We start from the raw sequence: 20,454 nt of genomic DNA, 5'->3' as shown, positions 1-20,454 counted from the left end.
TCCAACTTGGAAAATATCCAACCAAAAAGAGGGAAAGCTGATAATTTCAGTTTCAGCAAATCTAGAAAATTATACTTATTATTTTAGCTGTTTCTGTAATTACTTGAACCATGGCTTATTTCAGGTTGCATACCAAGTGGAAACAGTTGTGAAAAAGAAAGCAAAATTAAAGTTCTGGATTTACCATGAATTTTTCTTCTCAAATTAAGGAGGGCAATTAGCAATGATGGAAGGGCTTCTGTTCAGTGGCCAGGAACATATACTCCCAAAATTCCAATGGAGGGAAAGTTACTTTTTTAGTTACTTTTTTCAGTATCTTAGTACTGAAAACTTCTGTGTTGTCACCAGCAGTAATATGAAACTTACTGCTAAAGTAGGCATCCCCACTAGAGTATCGTTTCTTTCCAGGATATTCCATTAAACATGCTAAGTTTAGTTTAACACACTGGAATATCCCAGGAAGGGATATTGAGGAAGGCCGCCCTTAAAATATGGGTGTGCAAAGTAATAACTCCATCTAACGCTGAACAAAATCTAAAATAAAATGTGAATGTGCTATTTTTTTGTACTGTCATGTAGAGATTTCTACTCTTTCCTGGAAAAAGAAAACACATGCAGCATGCTACTATAAGTGACCAAAAAGACATTTATCACTACTAAGTATATGGATAAGACCAGTACATTATGTTAGGCTGACATTTTTTCAAAAAATCATCTGAACCATCATCACAAAAAAATCATAGCAATGTGAGACAAAGAAGTGGCAAACAAGTTATTTTACAAATAAAACATACTTTCTCAATTTACAAAATGAAATCCATCTGCAGAAACAGATTTCCCACATATGGATCAACTATACAGAATGCACAAAAGCTTGTTAAACAAGGAAATCATCTAGATAATTTGTGAAAAATTAAGTAAAACCCATGCCTGAGAACTTGTCCATAAACTATTAATAGATCCCAATAAATTCTTAGTTCAGCACAGATATGTACAATTGAATTTCAACAGGCAAGTTTATTGAATTAACATTCTTGTTACCAGACAGGGACCCTTATTATTTTGTAGTCTACATACCGTAATATGGCCTCATTCACTGCTTCTAAAAACTGAGTGTGAAGAACCTCTTCTGAGCCATCATCGTGATAGTTAAGGAGAGCTTCAAGAAGTGGCTTTACATCAGGCAAAGTTATAAGAGGTACACAGAGAAGAGACATGGATGTTACTCGACGAGAGATGCTGTAGAAACAAAAGTAGGCCTCTTATATAGGATGAAGAAACATTTTAACTGCCCAGAGTCACTGGGAGTTGGGTGGCATATACATTTAAGTAGTAGTAGTAGTAGTAGTAGTAGTAGTAATAATAATAATAATAATAATTAAATTGTTCATTAAATACACACTATCAAAAGGTTCTGTTTACAAAATGGCAAACCTACAGCACATTACAAGTACCTGCATACTGAGCTCTTCAGAAGGTTGCCAGGTTTTGCGTGGCGGCAGCAAAATCAGGCAAAGAACAATTAAGAGCAACTGAACCTGCCTGAGTATGGATAGCCAGAAATGGCTCAGGCTCAGCATTAATCATGGGCTACTTTTTAACTTATTTTTTTATGTTTTGGTGTGTACATGCCATGTCAGCTATTGTACTATATTCTTCTCAGGTTTCACAGGGGTCTATAAGAGAAGTTTATAATCCTCAAATCCCTTTTGGATAATGTTATTGTTTTATCTACCATTTTTTTCTATTTGTATTTTATGTTGCTATTTTAAAGTTTATACCACCCAGATTGCTAATTTTAATTTCTTTTCTCTTTTGTTGCACATGTGTGGCCTGAGCAAGCATCTTAGCATTTTTTGATTTAATATTGTCTTTTAGCCAAAATTCTTTGTTTGTATGTACCTTTCTTACCCTGATATTGTCAATTTAGTTTTGAATATTCAAGCACCAATTCCTTGTGCTGGTTAATGACTGCAATACTGTAAAGTTATTTAGTACTGAGCAATACACTTCAATCTTTTCCTACTAGTGTGGGAAGGCTGAACTAAGTGGAAACATTCATAACTGGGAAAAATGAGAATTGTAGTCCAATATACCTGGAGGCATTATGTCAGGGGATGTTTCTGTATGGCAAGTGTGGCAACCTAAGTCTCCAAGGCTACTGCATCCTCCAAACCTACTTTTTGTCTCCCCACCCAACAGGCCACTTTTGATCATAGTTGCGAAAACTGCCATTTTGAGCTGGAGAAATACTCAAAAATTAGAGCCAAGTAGTAAAACAGGCTTAATATTGTTTTTAAAACGAGTCCTTCCAAACATCAGTGCCTGGGGGTGGGGGAGGGAGAAGATTCAAGATGGCAGTTGATGCATGAAGAAAAGGAGTGGGCTAGGGCTTCAGCTATGGGATTGCAGCCAACATCTTGACTTTTTGTTCCCACCATGGATGCCTTTGTTATCAAATAACTAATGAAATTCTCCAGAGAAGAGAAGAGAAGAGAAGAGAAGAGAAGAGAAGAGAAGAGAAGAGAAGAGAAGAGAAGAGAAGAGAAGAGAAGAGAAGAGAAGAGAAGAGAAGAGAAGAGAAGAGAAGTCAAAGCAGACAGGAACTAGGAGGTAAAGAAAAATCTGATAGATGACATACCGGTGACTACCCTTTCAGGGTTAAATTGGCAAAAAACTAGGACTACAAAGCAGTTTGAGGTCTTTCTCTGAGCATTGTTTTTATATGATTTGTAATATATATCATTTCTATAAATAATGTGTTCCTCGATAAAACCATGCTTATGCATGGTTTGGAATATATCCATGTAACGATATTAAGTTTCAGTTTTAAGTATCTTTCCACAGAACTTTATTCAGCCTAGCTACTTATACAGAGTTCTACTAATATTAATACCTACTTTTGCTGACCGTTAAATCCATTAACCTGGGTTCTGCTGACTTCCGACACTAACGATGAAACTATCTGTTAAATAAATGTAATTATTTAATCAACTTAGAATAATAAAGAAAATCATTCAGCAATGATTACATCAGAGGTATTTTCTCACTATTGAATTTGCACTTCCAGGTGAATAAGCGATCTATTTGTTGAGACCTATGGACTGAAAGATGTGAAAATGTTTTCTCCAAATTTACTCTATGTCAAAGAAACAATTTAAAATATGAAAGCTTCCATAAATTTAATCCAATTAAAATAAACCAATAATTAGGAACAAAGTTTAATTGAAAAGGCAGACTGAAATGTACCAAGTGTTTAAACATTGCTTCGTGTTATAACTGTGAGAAAAATAGCTTTTCCTTCTAAGAATGAAAGCTACCTTTTGTTTGGTAAGTTTAAGTTCTAGTTCCTTCAGTGCCCTAAAAAGGCACCCATTCTAAATTTTTGTCAACAGGTCCATCTATTTACATCTATTTTCATTATTATTAATCAAGCAATAGTACAGTATATTTGATTTGATAGACTGTGTAAATCTTCAGCATTTACATATTCAATTGGTTCACCAGAAAACAAGTATAATAAAAAGCTAAATAATTTAGAAAACAAGTATAATTAAGTCTCCATCGGGGGGAGAAATTTAATAAAAATTAAATTTAATTAAATAAAAATTAAATTTAATTAATTAAATTAAAGAAAATTAATTAAATGCTAAATAATTGTAATTATATATTTATATTTTTAAAGGCTAGTATTTTTTAATTTACATTTTAAAAATACCAAAATGGTAGAATGCAGTTGTTCTCTTGATCTTTGCAAAGATTAATTTCCTTGCAAATCTTTCTGGAAAGCATTAATATAAGATCTATTTTGAACACAAACATCTTATTCTGTATTTTATAATTACTGTAAAGTCTTTTTCTTTACTATTTGTCCATGACACACCAAAAGGAGAAAAAAATGTTATAGTTCAAGGAACCACGCATTTAGCTCTTCTTCGATTATTTATGGTGGCCACTAACCCAATTTCTCCTTTCAGTCTTCTAGTATGTATAGAAAATATGGGAATAGCGCATGGTTTAAAACCATGTTAAATCAAATTTACTTTTCATTCTGGCTTCACCCATTGCTTTGTCTTGGCCACCCTCACTTTGGCTACAGAATTACCCTCTAGGCAAGAAAGGCTGGAGTGGAATTAAAGAACTTTCTCTACAATAATTCCCATTATACTCACTAGAAAGAGACAGCTATTATCAGACATATTTAGCAAAGCAGCTCTTTGCTAGATGGGAACTGTAGCTGACCTTTTATACTGTGAGTCAAAACAGCCACATTCGTCCATTTCTTAAACTGGTAGGAATGAGTAATTTGTGTTGTTCATGAGAACAATCTGACAAGCAACGAAATTGAAGATGCCTGACACCTTGGAGGAAGATGTTGGCTAATCTCTAAATGTATAGAAATCAGGGGTAAAGGAAGACTCACTTTGCCAAGTTGCCAAGTTATGCAAAATACTCACATTTTCAATGAGTTTAGAGTAGTAATCTACTGATGTGAAGCCAAGAGTTGAAATAAAGTTATTAATAGCAGTATCATGATTTCCCAGTCCACAAAATGACAGCAGATGGCACAATGAGCTCTAGAGGGAACATAACGTCAACAGAGGAAATAATTAAAATAGAAATATTCCACCAAAAGTTAATTCTATCTTCACGTAAAAAATGGGAAAAGAATATGTTCTGTTATAGTGAGAACAGAATAAGCTCTGTATCTAAAATAAGAAAAGGCACGTTTGACTTAATAGAACTGAATATCTGAACTGACTTAAAGAAACTGGCCCAAATATTCATACTGTACAGTTATAAATTACCTGCCTTGAACTGATTCAGTGGTTCAGACTTATATACTCTTTTGCCATACAGCATAAAAGTAGAGAAAAAATATTTTAAATAGATACTGTACAAAAAAAATTAATAAAAATGAAAAGGAACACTTCCAACTCTTGCTTATTCTTTTTATGGGATATTAGTTGGTCAGATTAGATACTTCATAGATCTATTTGAAAATATCTATTTTGCACAGAATAGCTGTTTTACTGCCATCTAGTGGCATGCATGTTAAAACTGGAACAATTTTTAAATATGGCTTGAATTTTCAAAACAAGACCAATCATCATAGTGGCAAGAACTTAAAGCCAATAACAATATGCAAATAAAACAAGCAAATAAAAACCTATTTATTTATATAGTTTGCTCTAACTTTATATTTATGCAGCCCCTGAACTTGGAGCCTGATGCCACATATTTTGTTTCAGTTTTATTTGGCTCATCTTTTATATTTATTGCATTTCATATCTTGTTAGCTGCTGAGAATCTTGTGATTGCAGCAGTGTACAAATCTGATAAATAGATAAAATAACTAAATACTCTGTGGACTGTATGGCAAAACCAATTATCCAGTATGGAAAAATGGTGCTGCTTATTTATAATATATGAGAAATCAGGTTCCATACGCTTTATGAATATATGAAAACATACTAACACACTAGAGAACTCAGATTTGCTTATACAGTTTTTTAACCTTAACCCTTATCCTGAAAAGACTACATGGTGCACAAAGAGCAATAACAAGCCAGTGTAACAGTAAGGATACTGAAATACACTAATATCAAAATCATATTAAATTAAACTCTAATTGACAATTACACATCTACCCATCTGATGGCTATGATTCCCCCCCACCAGTCAGGACCAAAAGGCTTTCCCGAACAGCTATGTTTTGACTAGTTCCTGGAAGGCCATAAAGGTGGGAGCCACCTTGCCTCAGGTGGGTAAACTGTTCATTTCAAATGTTCAGTCCATCAACAAACTTAAAGACTTTATTTTTGGTAAGGAATGGAGATACGGATATTTCTTTCAGCATATTGGAGACTGCATAACTCCTTTTGTATCTATGACACTTTGGACCATATGGTGATAGATAATGACAAAGGTCTTCACGAGCTATCTTGCTACCGTTTCTCACATACAGTAGCCTATTGTTAAACAGACTCTTGAGCTTGAAACAAGGGAACTCCTCCCACCTCTCTCTCTCACACTTCCTCCTCTTCAAGATTACTTTAGAGAAACTCCTAATGTATTTAATAATTCTAACTTTCATTTCAAATACGATGAATAAAAGTCAGCATTCATTGATAGCTGGACAAAGCCTGTACTCTGCATCCATGACAATTGTATTATAAACATTTTTCTTTTTAATGGAATGTTGTGCTACTTAATTACTTAGCATTTTTTCAGCATTCTATTTAAGTTTAAGAGCATATTGTTTCACAATAGCTCGTTCCTGAAATTAAATCTTCAATTTACCATCACTGTTGGAAACAGTACAATTATTCCAATAACTCTTAAATAATCCAGCCAGGGCCTTCTTTCACACTGCCTTCTTTCACGCTGGTGCAACTGGGGCTTCTCTTGCACCCTGCCCAGGGCCTCCATTCATGCTTCGCCCAGGGCCTCCATTAGCGTGCCAGCTAGGGCCTCTGTTTGCGCACTAGCCAGGGCCTTCTTTTGTGAAGAAGCAGGGGCAGCTGGCAGCAGCGGGTAGGCAGATAGCCAAAAGGGCAGAGATGAGGGAGGAGATAGGCAGATGGGGGGAGTTCAAGAGGAGGCAGAGGCAGCAGTCCCTTACCTTATTGAGGCTCAGGACTGAGAGGGACCAATCCAGGAATGGCTTGTATCGGAGTCGTTGCCTAACTACGAGTTATTTTAAATTAGAAGAGTCCTTCTTTCACAATAGGGCAACCGGGGCCTTCTTTCATGCACCAGGCTTTCGCAAAAGAAGGCCCTGGGTGGGGCACAAACGGAGGCCATGGGCAAGTTATGAGGGAAGACCTGGCTACACTTGTGCAAAAGAAGGCCCCAGCCAGTACAATAGTAGTGCGTGGTGCGGTGGGCACAGGTAGGTGGGCAGCCAAAAGGCAGCCGTAAATGCGGGTGGGCCCAAATTTTGGTCACATGACCGCAGGGGTGCTGCAATGGCCGGAACTTCAAGGACCAGTTCTAAGTTCCTTTGTTTAGTGCCATTGTAACTTTGGTTGCTGAATGAATGGATGTTAAGCAAGGACTACCTGTAATCGATGGAAGTCATGGAGATCAATGGCTATTAGCTTTGATGGTGCTGTGACTGCCTTTGAAGGTCATCTGCTGGGAGACTAATGGGCTTCCCTGTGCAGTTGTTTGGCCACTGTGAAAACAGACTGCTGGACTAGATAGACCTGGGATTCAATCCAGCAGGGCACTACTTATGTTCCATAATGGGTAGGAATTAATGGAGTTGATAATAGCCAACTCCTCCCAGGTTGGGGAAGGGTACTAAAAGCCTAAGAGTCTGTTAATTATATTGGCAACTTTAATTTTGGAGAATAACTTCCCATTATAAAAGAATGTTCATTTTACTTTTCATACAATAGCAACTGTTGAATCCCTTTTTGGGTTATTAGTTTTGTCATTGCTTGAATGCTTGAAACTCATTACTTTTTTAAATTTAATTTTATTAAAGGGGAACAGATGAAAACTATGAGCAACAGATGAGAAACAAAGAAATATGAAATAATTAGAAGAATTATGAGAAAGAGCTGAAGATGTCAAAAATCTCAGTTCTGGTGGTGAATTGAAGAGGAAGATATGTTTCCATTTCTATTGCATAAGAAGAAGCTGGTAAAGCCAATAGTTGCAGAGAAGTGAGAGAAATGGAAAAATAAATGTGCCTCCCCTGCTTTTAAGAAATACAGGGTTACAAATCAAGAAAACTACAGTCTTAGCAACATAAGCATACGAAACTGCTTTATATCTTAAATTAGACTATTTGTACCCATAGCTCAGTATTTAATCTGACTGCAGTAGAACTCCTTGTTTTTAAGCAAAGATTGACCTGGGATCTTCTGCACACAAGAATAAACTCTACTATTAACCTATGGTTCTTCCCCAATTTTGCATTTCTCAGTAATTTGCAGAGAAACCAATCTCAATCTCACCTACACTATACTCATCCTGAGTATTCACATGTTTTTCCCAAACAGGGAGCATTCTCATCCCATTGAGAGGTGCAGTGTAGAGATACAGTAAAAACAGAAACTGGAACTAAGTCTTTTGCATTTCCGTGTTATTCTTGTTTCCCAGCAACTCTGTAAAGTCATCCAAACCACCAGTTTAATTCTTCTAACTTCCTTAAGCAGATTACAAGTGTACATTTCTGAGATCCTTAACAAATTAAAACCTATCAATTCTAAATGTTACTTTTTAAATATCCAAAACATCTTAAATTTACTGTGTTCTGAATATTTTCTTTTAAAATCCTGCTTGCTTGATATTGCATCTCCCATGCCACTTAAGCAAAATAAGAACAAAACATTATTAGAACCTTTTTACTATAAAACAAATAGAAATCTATAGAATTATAATGAGTAAGTAATCAAAAAAGATGTCTGCTCATTACAGACCATCTCAATACTCTGTTTATGTAACCTATTCCATGATTAGGATGCTGACATAGTACATATTTTTCCATACTCTAATCCAATCATAACAGTCTTCATATTCTAATTTTATTTACAAGAATTTCTGCATGCTTATTCATTAATCTGGGAAGATGTGTGTGTATATTTGTAAAGTTTTCCAAACTCAAAATATATTAAATGATGTAATAATTTTCAGAATATGGCATGAGCAACACATACTCAAAACTAATTTGTATTAGAATGCAAACAATTAGCAACATACATACCTTGACTGTAAAATTTTTGGCTTGTAAAGCAAAACTGATGTTCGCAATCATACAAAAATGCTTAGAAAAAAAGCATATGCAAAGAGTGTAAATACAGGTATCTATCTCAAAACCTGGGAAATTTAGGATTTGAAAGGAAGTAATCACTGTACGAAAGCTTCACACCCAGATTACACTGATAGCTTCATCAGCTAAAGTATATTGAAGTCTGAAATGGTTTCTAATTATAGTTAAGTTTCTCTGGGTGTATATCATGGTAGCATCGCTGCTAGTTGCTCCAAAAATCACTAAAATATATTGTTAAACCTTGAAGATTAACTGATTTAAATCCTTAAGCTTGCATTTGGTCTTAAGCATGTAAGTAATGAGATAAAAAGGATTCCTTAACAATTGAAATATCACTTTTTAAGGGAGGTCTTGATAATCTGAAAATATATCAAACATATTAAAGGATTTTAATTTTTTTTCACCCCATACAGAAACTATCCATAGTCTTAATGGAACAGAACTGGGGAAGAGGATAAGACAGTGTTTTACAGTAGTTCTGTGCCTTCCCATGTGGGTAATTCACTCATTGTAGTGGGGAAGCAGAATCAGCTCCTTGGGCACTTCCTTGTGGAGTTCCACAAAGATCAAGTCTTTCTTTCCTGCTTTAACATCTGTGAGACCATCCATGAGAGGTCACCCATTGGTTTAGAGTAAGGTATCACCAGAATGCTGATACCATTTATACATCACCACCCTTTCTGTATTTAAATTAACCTGCCCCTGAGAATAATGATTCTGTTAAACCTGTTATTTTGGTTGCTTATCAAAAGAGGTACAAATAGCCCTCGACTTACGACAGTAATTGGAAGCAGAATTTCTGTTGCTAAGCAATGTGGTCATAAAGCAATCCCTACAGTCCTGGTTGCCATTATTAACTGAATCCCATGGTCATTAGGCGAGACAATGTCCTGATGGGTTCTCACAACCAAGTCCCAGGCTGGCAGGCAGGTAAATGGCTGCTGCAGGTGGAGGAAGAAGTGAGGGAGTGCGCGGAGGTGCAAGGGAGGGTTGGGAAGGGTGCACAAGGATGTGTGAGAGACTGGGGGGTGGGGGAGGAGGTGCGAAGGTGTGAGGAGGTGCACGAGAGGCGCAGGTTAGGGAGGGTGCAGAGGGGTGTGCGAGTGGCACAGCGTGAGTCAGGGAGGGCATGCAAGAGTGCACAAGTGGCACAGTGTGAATCAGAGAAGGTGCACAAGAGATGCGGTTCAGGGAGGGTGTGCAAGGGTGCTCAAAGAACAGCATGAGTCAAGGGGGTGCACAAGAGGCATGGTGCAAGTTGGGGAGAATGCAAGGGAGTGTGCGAAAGGCGTGGCGTGGGTCAGGGAGGGTCCGTGAGGGTGGTGTGGCGAGGGTTAGGGAGAGTGTATGAGTGGCCAGCATGGCGTGAGTGCAGAGGGCCTGGGGGAGGGTATGCAGGTGGGAGAGAGTTTCTGGGGAAGCAAGAAAGGAAAGGTTGCAAATGGCGATCACGTGATTGCGGGGCACTGCAACTGATCATAAGTGCGAACTGGTTGCCAAGCGCCCAGATCGCAATCACGTGAACATGGTGGTGCTGGGACAGCCAAAACTCAGAGGACCAGTTGTAACCACCACTTGTTTAGTGCTGTCGTAACTTCAAATGGTTGCTGAACGAATGTTTGTAGGTCAAGGACTGCTTGTACTTGCTATGGTTTCTAAATTGCAATTTATTATATGATGCAATTAATCTGTTTCTAACAGGATTGCCTTTTCTTTGTGAAGCTAAGTGAGGATGGTCTCAAGATGTGAAGACATTTTAGTTGAAATGTAGAGGAGCTACCCTGATTATAACTGGAACTTGCACGAGGCAAAGAAAATTAATATTCATTTATCAGTAACCTGGTCTTTCAGTTCACTTATTTGTATATTGTAGTGAATTAATTCACATTTTAAAAACTGTAAAAATCAACTAATACTGAATTAATTAAACTCTAACTGTAAAACTAGAGATTTATAAATTGACATATAAATGGCTGTAATGAAATTCATACCACACCTAAGTTTTCACTACCTCAGTAATCAAATATATAGACTGATTTATTCAGAGCTCAAAATATGATTTTTCATGAACTAAATCTTCCATGTCTACCCACAGATATAGTAAATACACTACATAACCCTTTTGAGATACAATATTCAGTTTGCAATCCTAAATATTTTTACCTGGCAATAGCTCAACCAAACTCAAGCAGATTTACTTTTGCATAAACTTGGCTAGGTTTATATAATCCTATTGCTGTTTCAATTATCTCAGTGCAAATCCAGTGCGAATCCAAGGCAAACCATTCAACATCACAGTAATCCAAGTCTATGCCCCAACCACTGATGCCGAAGAAGCTGAAGTTGACCGGTTCTGTGAAGACCTACAACACCTTCTAGAGCTAGCACCAAAAAAAGATGTCCTTTTCATCATAGGGGATTGGAATGCTAAAGTAGGAAGTCAAGGAATAATTGGAATAACAGGCAAGTTTGGCCTTGGAGTACAAAATGAAGCAGGGCAAAGGCTAATAGAGTTCTGTCAAGAGAACAAGCTGGTCATAGCAAACACTCTTTTCCAAAACACAAGAGACGACTCTACATATGGACATCACCAGATGGTCAATATGGAAACCGGATTGATTATATACTTTGCAGCCAAAGATGGAGAAGCTCTATTCAGAAAGCAAAAACAAGACCAGGAGCTGACTGTGGCTCAGATCATGAGCTTCTTACTGCAAAATTTAGGCTTAAATTGAAGAATGTAGGGAAAACCACTAGACCACTCAGGTATGACTTAGATCATATTCCTTGTGAGTACACAGTGAAGGTGATGAATAGATTTAGGGGATTAGATTTGGTAGACAGAGTGCCTGAAGAACTATGGACGGAGGTCCGTAACACTGTACAGGAGGCAGCAACTAAAACCATCTCAAAGAAAAAGAAATGCAAGAAAGCAAAATGGCTGTCTGATGAGGCTTTACAAATAGCTGTGGAAAGAAGGAATGCGAAAAACAAGGGTGAAAGGGAAAGATATAACCAACTGAATGCAGATTTCCAGAGAATAGCAAGGAGAGATAAGAAGGCCTTCTTAAATGAGCAATGCAAAGAAATCGAGGAAAACAATAGAATGGGGAAGACTAGAGATCTCTTCAAGAAAACTGGAGATATCAAAGGAACATTTAGTGCAAAGATGGACATGATAAAGGACAAAAAAGGCAGGGACCTAAGAGAAGCAGAAGAAATTAAGAAGAGGTGGCAAGAATTCACAGAAGAACTATACAAGAAAGATCTTAATGTCCCTGATGTCCACGCTGGTGTGGTCACTGACCTTGAGCCGGACATCCTAGAGCAAAGTCAAGTGGGCCTTAGGAAGCATTACTAACAACAAAGCTAGCAGAGATGACAGTATTCCAGCAGAGTTATTTAAAATACTAAAATATGATGCTGTTAAAGTGCTGCACTCAATATGCCAGCAAGTTTGGAAAACACAACAGCGGCCACGGGTTTGGAAAAGGTCAGTTTACGTTCCAATTCCAAAGAAGGGCAATGCCAAAGAATGCTCAAACTATCGCACAATTGCGCTTATTTCACATGCTAGCAAGGTTATGTTCAAAATCCTACAAGCTAGGCTTCAGCAGTACATGAACCGAGAACTACCAGATGTACAAGCTGGGTTTCGAAGAGGCAGAGGAACTAGAGATCAAATTGCCAACATTTGCTGGATCACGGAGAAAGCATGAGAATTCCAGAAAAACATCTACTTCTGCTTCATTGACTAAGCAAAAGCCTTCGATTGTGTGGATCACAACAACCGTGGCAAATTCTTAAAGAGATGGGGGTACCAGACCACCTTACCTGTCTCCTGAGAAATCTGTATGCGGGCCAAGAAACAACAGTTAGAACTCATCATGGAACAACTGATTGGTTCAAAACAGGGAAAGGAGTACGACAAGGCTGTATACTCTCACCCTGTTTATTTAACTTATATGCAGAGTACATCATGAGAAATGCCAGGCTGGAAGAATCACAAGCCGGAATTAAGATTGCAGGGAGAAACATCAACAACCTCAGATATGCAGACGATACCACCCTAATGGCAGAAAGTGAAGAAGAACTAAAGAGCCTTTTGATGAGGGTGAAAGAGGAGAGCGCAAAAGCTGGCTTGAAAGTCAACATTTAAAAACTAAGATCATGGCATCTGAACCCATCAATTCCTGGCAAATAGAAGGGGTAGAAATGGAAGCAGTAACAGACTTCATTTATTTGGGCTCCAAGATCACCACAGACAGAGACTGCAGCCATGAAATTAAAAGATGCTTGCTCCTTGGGAGGAAAGCTATGGCAAACCTAGGCAGCATATTAAAAAGCAGAGATCACCTTACTGACAAAGATCTGCATAATCAAAACTATGGTTTTTCCATTAGTAATGTATGCCTGTGAGAGCTGGACCATAAAGAAGGCTGAATGCCGAAGAATTGATGCCTTTGAACTGTGGTGCTGGAGAAGACTCTTAAGAGTCCCTTGGACTGCTAGGAGGTCAAACCAGTCAATCTTAAAGGAAATCAACCCTGACTGCTCATTGGAAAGATTGATAATGAAGCTCAAGCTTAGATACTTTGGTCACCTAACGCAAAGAGAAGACTCTGGAAAAGACCCTGATGCTGGGAAAGATTGAAGGCAAAAGGAGAAGGGGATGGCAGAGGATGAGATGGTTAGATAGCATCACTGAAGCAATGAGCATGAAATTGAACAAACTCAGGGAGGCAGTGAAGGACAGGAAGGCCTGGCGCGATATGGTTCATGGGGTCATGAAGAGTCGGACATGACTTAATGACTGAACAACATTGCTGTTTCTCAGCATTCCACAGACATATCAATTCTTCACGTCAAACTGGAGGGAGAAATTCTACCTCAGATTAGCAGTCTAGCTTCCAACATTCTAATCTTAAAGCTCCAAAACTCTAGAAGCTGGTATGAAAAGAATCCAACTATGATAATACTGTTCCCAGACTTACTCCATCATGTGCTCAAATGCTGACATAAATTTGTTCCATGATCAAAAACTAGGAAGGACTGTGAGTACTAATCCTTTTGAGTTCTGTCCTGTTGTCTGTACTCATCAGGACTGTAGATATTGTTGGAGAGCTCCAAAATTGGAACACACCAATCAAGCAGAATTAGCCCGCAACTATTATTTTGCACCTAAGCTCTTATGTGGTTTGCCTGACATGTGATCCAAACCTTCCAGTTGCTGAATAATCAGTGTGACTGCATATTACTTTGCTTTGCATTTTAATAGCAAGATATTAAATACAGATCAGCATAGAAAAAAGTCATTTTCCTTAAGCTGAACATCCCCATTCTGGACCTGCGACTGGTGTAAGGCTACTTCTTTACCTCATTTTGCAGATCACTGGCAGCAGTCAGCAGAAGGCTAATGGTGAGGGGCAAGTTCTGTCCCTAAGACACCAACTAACCTTAGCCAGTCACTACATTATTAGCCAGTCACTTGTTCACTGTGACTGGCTAATAATGTAGTCATATAGGGATGATAACTCACATCACCTGGCTATTCCTTTTAGTCTTTAAGCAACCACTGAGAGAAGCTAATGCCACAAGTTACTCCATGTGAGTCAACTGCTGGCTTTTTCTTTCAGTTACTGACCAATACCACAGAATGAGGGTCACAGTGAAAGTGACTTCATGTGGGTTTATATAGACCCTGCTTTCATTCACTATACCTCTCAAGGCTTCTCTCTCTCCTTCAATCATCTTTCCCATAACACCCCTACTTTTGCTTATGGCCAATTATGTTGGTGGGCTTCAGTCATTAATCCAGATGGGGCAAACAGCAGGAAACTGCCTAGTCCAGACAGAAGAAAAATATGACAATTCTTTCCCACTCAGCATGACATTTCCTGACTTCCTGGAACGTAAGCTATCAGTTTTTTGGGGGTAAGGATTCCTATAGGGAAGTTGTGCATGGGTTAATATATGTGTGGCCTTTAAAAGGAAAACAAGTGTAACGCTGGAGGTAATATCACTCCTTTGCTTAATTTCAGACACATGATGTACAGGTAGTCCTCAGGTTACGATGGCAATTGGGATCGAGATTCCATCACCAAGCAATGTGGTCATAAAGCTGACATCACGTGACTGCATTGGTTAGTGATGGCAATCCCAGCTATTCTGGTTGCCATCATAACACCAGGGCTGCATGAGTCATCAAGTGGGAAGTGGGAGTCCCAGGTAGGGAGCACAGGGGTGTGTGAGGGTGCTGGGGGTGTGTGCCCAGAGGCGGATGCTATGGAGCGCATGCAGGCTGGCGAGGGCCATGGGCGCTGGGGAGCATGGGTGTGCCAGCGAGGGGTGTGGGTGGGCGCTGGGGAGTGCAGGCCAGCCAGCGGGGGCCACAGGTAGGCTGGAAAGGCCACAGGCAGGCCAGTAAAGGCTGTGGGTGGGCAGGCCAGTGAAGGCTGTGAGTGGGCTAGTGGGGGCCATAGGCAGGTAGATGCATGCTATGGAGTGTGGGTAGGTGGGTGGGTGGGTTGCTACAGAGAATGAGATCCCAGGGAGATGGCTCCTCGGTAAAAAAAAAAGCAGCAGGAACAACTTACAGGAGCAACTTCTGACCTTCCCTGCCAGCTTCCTGATTGACTTTGCTTGTAGGAAGCTGACAGGAAAGGTCACAAATGGCGATCACTTGACCATGGAGAAGCTGCAACAGCTGCAACTTCATGGACCAGTTGTAAGTCCCCCTCGTTCAGCGCCATCATAATTTTGAATGGTCACTGAATGAGTGGTCCTAAGTTGAGTACTACCTATAACTGCAAAAGGTACTTGTACATGTTGTTTTTGTTTGCTGCTTAGGTTAGTGTATGCATAATATTAGTTTCTGTTGAGATTCAGGGTGTGTATGTGTATTCTGTTGATTGTGTAGCTGGTGTTTTTGAAGATGTCTTCATCTTCAAAGACACCAGCTACACAATCAACAGAATAAAAGAGCATGCAGAGTGCACATGGACACAAATTCAGTAAGACATCAAAGTAGTTCAATTATTATTACCCTTTCCACAAAACGTCTGCGCTGATGGCTTGCTCTGGTCTGGTTGGTTCTTCTGCAATTTTTAACTCTGAGTGCATTTCAGAAACAAAGAGTAACTCTCGTTAATTGGCTCTTAAGAGTGTTTTATGTTGGTGTCATCATTTATTCATCCTTGTACTCTATGCCCTTGCACTTTCTTGTGCCCTCTTGTTTATGGAGATTTCAGAGCTCATTAAAATTTTAAAAAAGGCTTTATACTGTTAAATATGTGTGCGCGCGTACTGTTTATGCTCTTGTGAACTGTTGATGCAGTCCATGGTGCATTTAGCTTCAAAGGCACGTTTGAAGTTGTTGGTTTGACTTGTTTCCTGCAGTTCTTTTATCTCTTTAGCATTTCAAGTATAAAAAGAAGTTGTTTTGCTGAGCAAGGGTGTGTCTGTGACCCATAATTACTCTTGTTCTCTGTGCTGTTGAGAACTACTGAGGATGTAAATGCTGGCAGCCAGGAATTTCTTGTATTTCCCAGGGTGGGGCCTCTCTCCTCAGCAGCAGCTTTTCTTTTCTCTTTATTTTCTTCCAGGTTGAAGGTGCTTTTTTTTTTTTTTTTGTTATTGACAGCAAGTCAGGAAAATGGGAAAAAACTTCAGGTAATTCTTTGAATACTGGCGTGGAGGGAGATGTCCATGATCTTGACTATCTGCAATGTTAAATTTAGTTATAGACAGCATAGATACAGAAGAGTTTTATTTTTAATTTATATTTTCAATTTTTTTTTACTGGACTGCCTGAAATCAATGTAATATTTTTGAACAGGATGTTCCCTATCAGTTATGAGCAGCCCAATGTCATGCAATGGGCAAAATGTCATGCAATGACAGAGATAATAATTTGCATGGATGTTGCATGGCTCCATGGATGTTCCATCTATTGCTCTGGGTGGCATTGTACTTCCTCTAATGGAGCAGATACACAATCTGTAGGCTTCTACTAAAGCAGCAGATAGAAATCATGAGGAGTGCCTTTAGCTGATCAAACAGCTGCATCCTTTCCTGGATCAAAAGGTATTGAAGAAAGTCACTCACGCCCTTGTCATTTTTTGATTAGATTAGTCCTTGCTTAACGACTGCCCTGTTTAGCAACTGTTCAAAGTTACAACAGTGCTGAAAAAGTGACCTTACTACTGGTTCTCACACTTACAACTGCCAGTGTCTCTGCAGTCATGTGATCAAGATTTGAGTGCTCTGCAACTGGCGCATGTCTACAGAAGTTGCAGTGTCCTTTGTCATGTAATGGTCATCCGCGTGCTTCACAGCTGGCTTCCAACAAGCAGTCAATAGAGAAGCTGATAGTAAAATTGCAAGTTACAGTCATGTCATGTCTCACTTAACTGCATCGCTTAGAGATGGAGTTGCTGGTCCCAATTGTGGTAGTTAAGGGAAGGCTACTCATAGTGTAATTTGCCCTTGAAGACAACCTAGAAGCTGCAGCTGATGCAGAATGCAGCTGCCTGTTTACTGATTGGTGTTACCCAATATAGCAGAATACTACCTATTTTGTGAAAGCTGCATTGGCTGCCAATAGACTTCCAGCCCTAATTCAAGGTGCTGTTGGTTACCTATAAAGTCCTAAGCAGCTTAGACTGTTGCTACCTTCAAGTCTGTCTTCTTTAGGTAGACTCTGCCCACCTTACATGGCCTTGGGCTTAATGTGGGTGCCCAAACACTTGGAGATCTTGGATGGCCTTGGAGAATGACCTTTTCAGTGGCAGCCCCTCACTGTTGAAGTGTTTGCCATCCAAAAGTCAGTCTAGCTTCCACCCTTTTGTCCTTTAGAAGAGCAGTGAAAATAATTCAATTCTTTCACAGAGGTGGTTTTTAATAGTACAGAGATTTTTAACAGTACTTGAATGAATATTATGTTTTAATTGTTTTTATATTGTAAGCCACTTCACTTCTAGTGAGAAATATTAAAAAATACAAGACCTGAGCTGCAAAACTGAGTTTAGATTAGATGAGTTTGATTTTTCTGTATCTTTTTACTGCCTATAATAGTGAGATTTTTCATGAGGGCTTGTTCTGAATCCCATTTAGATTTCTGATTACAGGCTTGTTCTGAATCCCACTGTTTCCCACTGTTTGCCATCTGAAACAATTTCAGATTTTCTGCCAAAACAAGGAACAGTCAATTCTTTTCTGTTTTTGTTTCTGCTGAACCATAATTCACCTGAAACAGGTAAAAAATGTCCAGAATGCAACATCTTGCTTTTTTTTTTGAAAGATCTGTAAAAGGGCTGTTTGATAGTGAACAAATGAGAATAATGGATTGTGTTGTTCCTTTTTTCCCCTCTTTTCTTCTTTCTTCCTTTGTTTTTTTCCCTACTTCTATCTCTCATACTTAAAAGACAAAACCGTGCTATAGGTTTTCTTCATTTGAGCAGTGATTTGTGGAAGGGACAGAAAGGATGGCTTTCTGCTGATTACAATTTCATACTCATGTTTGTAGTCTGGATGTTATTTGAAAGTACTTGCAGCCAGACAAGTGAACGAAGTTACATTTAGCTGAAGTGACCTCATGAGCAATTATTTAGATTCTTGAGAGATAAGGCTTCCATTTGATCAGACTTGGTTCCATTCCAGTCCCCACAATTTCAGGATTTTGTTCTGTTTTGTTTTGGAGTGGATGGACAAGAAATGCTCAGGGATTAGGAACAAAAACAGGGAACCTTATCAAAAAGAATACTTTCAGCTGCTGCTGGGCATTAGCGACCAGATGTTATCTATTTATTCATTATATTTTATAGATTTATAGCCCATCTTTTCTCTAGGAGCTCAGGGTAGTGTACATAGTACAATCTTCCCACAGAATACAATTAATCCCACAACAACCCTGTAAGGTAAACTGAGCAGAGATATTATGACTGGTCCAAAGATCATCACTGAATTTTCACAGCTGACAGCAAATGTGAACCTCTGTCTCCCCAGTCCTATTCTAAAATGTTCACCATTACATCATATCATCACTCAGGCTTGCACAGTATCACTACATATACACCCACAAACACACAGTTTTGCCCCCCAACTAATGTTAGAATGTTTTCTAGACTAATTAAATGGGGAAAAATGAAGCTTCATAGTAAAGCCAAAACAAGTTCCTTAACATTTAAATCAAAGACTGCTTTTCTTGATAGATTCATTGCACTGTAGAACTTAAAAAGATTTTAAAGTGAAGGCAAAACATGAACTATTCCACAGATCTTACTAAAAACAAACTGCTAATGTTACTAGAGTAACAGTTGTTACATATTAGAATTTTTTCAGCAGCCCTCATTCATGATTGGGGAAAGTTAACTGAGGAAAATGTTAACTGACAGTATATGGTTTATTTCAGAGGTTCATTTTCTTCCCCAAGTCTATCTTGTACAATAGCTACTGGCAAAATTGAGGAGTTTAAATAATTTAAAGGGAAACACCCTTAAAAAACAAAACAAAACAAAAAAACCCTTAGGAATATTCTACTTCTGTACTGTTGCAATCTGTATTCCAGAAAGCACTGACAATTCTCTACACACTGTGACCACCCACATTATGGGAAGCACTATGATTAAAGTGAGCTTGGCATTCCAATATTGAATAGTGAAGTCTGCTCCATGTTGTCATTATTATATTTGCAGTCCTCTTTTAATAACTTTCATGTGTTGCAGCTATTCAAGCCACACCGTCCAACCTGGAAAACACTGAACATTCTTATTTTGTGTGTGTGGGTGCGTGTCTGTACATACAGATGCACATTCTGTTATGAAACCAGAAACTCTGCATTTAATTTAATATGAAAACCAAAAATTTTTCAACATTTATGGAAAATGGTATTCATAAAAAAGTGTATTTAAAAAGAGTAAAACAGTGTACTCCCTGCCTCAGGCTTCAAATCAAATGAGAAATATACAAAAGAAAAATGGGACGAGAAGGAAACATAAGAGGAAACTATTAGAGGGAACATTCCAGCACTAAACTTTTATGGTTACATAAACATTTATTGACTAGCTGGAATGACTACTAAGAGAAACAGTTCTTAGAAAGGAGAAACCAAATGGTAGGTGCTCCCAGATGAGTATGAGAATGACTGCTGACAAATAACAAGAAATACTTCCAAGATTTTTATTTTAAGGCAGATGTGGGCAACATTTTACCAGTCAAAGGATGAAACTTTGCCTCCTGGCTAGCTGAAAGGGGTAGGAAGGGACAGAGCCCAAAGCTTTTGGTCCATTTTTCAACAGATTTGAAAGATTAGGGAATTATTCAACCCTGAGATTCTTTGTACTTCCCCCAAAACACCAACATCTTCCAAAACTTGGTGTGATTTCTGCTGGTTTGCTGGTGGTCACAAGCTCAGACAATTACTTTTGCCCCATGGAAATTAGTGTATCCATTCTCACTTTTGTTTTCATGTACCTAAGTCAACAATGGTGCTGCCAAACATCAACTATTTTGATACTTAATTTCAGTCATACTCTCACAGGGTACCTAAGCAGCCACAAATGGTGCTGGAGAGGAGCCAGTGGTACTTCCCTCACTTGCTTTAGTTTGTATGACTGAATGAGATTGCAATCTAATCCAAGCAGGTTGGAAGATCAGGCTGAGGAATAAGA

The 20,454-nt window shown here is 38.7% G+C and overlaps 1 protein-coding gene across 5 annotated transcripts in view; it reads right to left on the bottom strand.

Annotated features, from left to right (window-relative positions):
• Positions 1-20,454, bottom strand: part of FANCC (FA complementation group C) — an 85,272-nt gene that overhangs the window by 34,511 nt on the left and 30,307 nt on the right. For all 5 annotated transcript variants that reach the window (XR_015793698.1, XM_088129873.1, XM_088129869.1 and 2 more), the window contains 3 exons: positions 4,458-4,577; positions 2,901-2,965; positions 1,078-1,239 (listed from right to left, as the gene is read on the bottom strand). Coding sequence is in view for 4 of the 5 variants with exons in the window: in XM_088129873.1 (XP_087985999.1) it covers positions 1,078-1,239; positions 2,901-2,965; positions 4,458-4,577 (347 nt within the window). In the remaining variant the exon portion in view is untranslated. The remainder of the gene's footprint in view (positions 1-1,077; positions 1,240-2,900; positions 2,966-4,457; positions 4,578-20,454) is intronic.

Source organism: Python bivittatus, unplaced genomic scaffold, assembly GCF_059951505.1.
Source record: "Python bivittatus isolate LINGU-HERP-01145 unplaced genomic scaffold, Pbiv_v1 ctg000850_np1212, whole genome shotgun sequence".
Lineage (NCBI taxonomy): Eukaryota > Metazoa > Chordata > Lepidosauria > Squamata > Pythonidae > Python > Python bivittatus.
The sequence above is the reverse complement of the archived record's forward strand: the minus strand, read 5'-3'. Positions and strand labels throughout refer to the sequence as shown.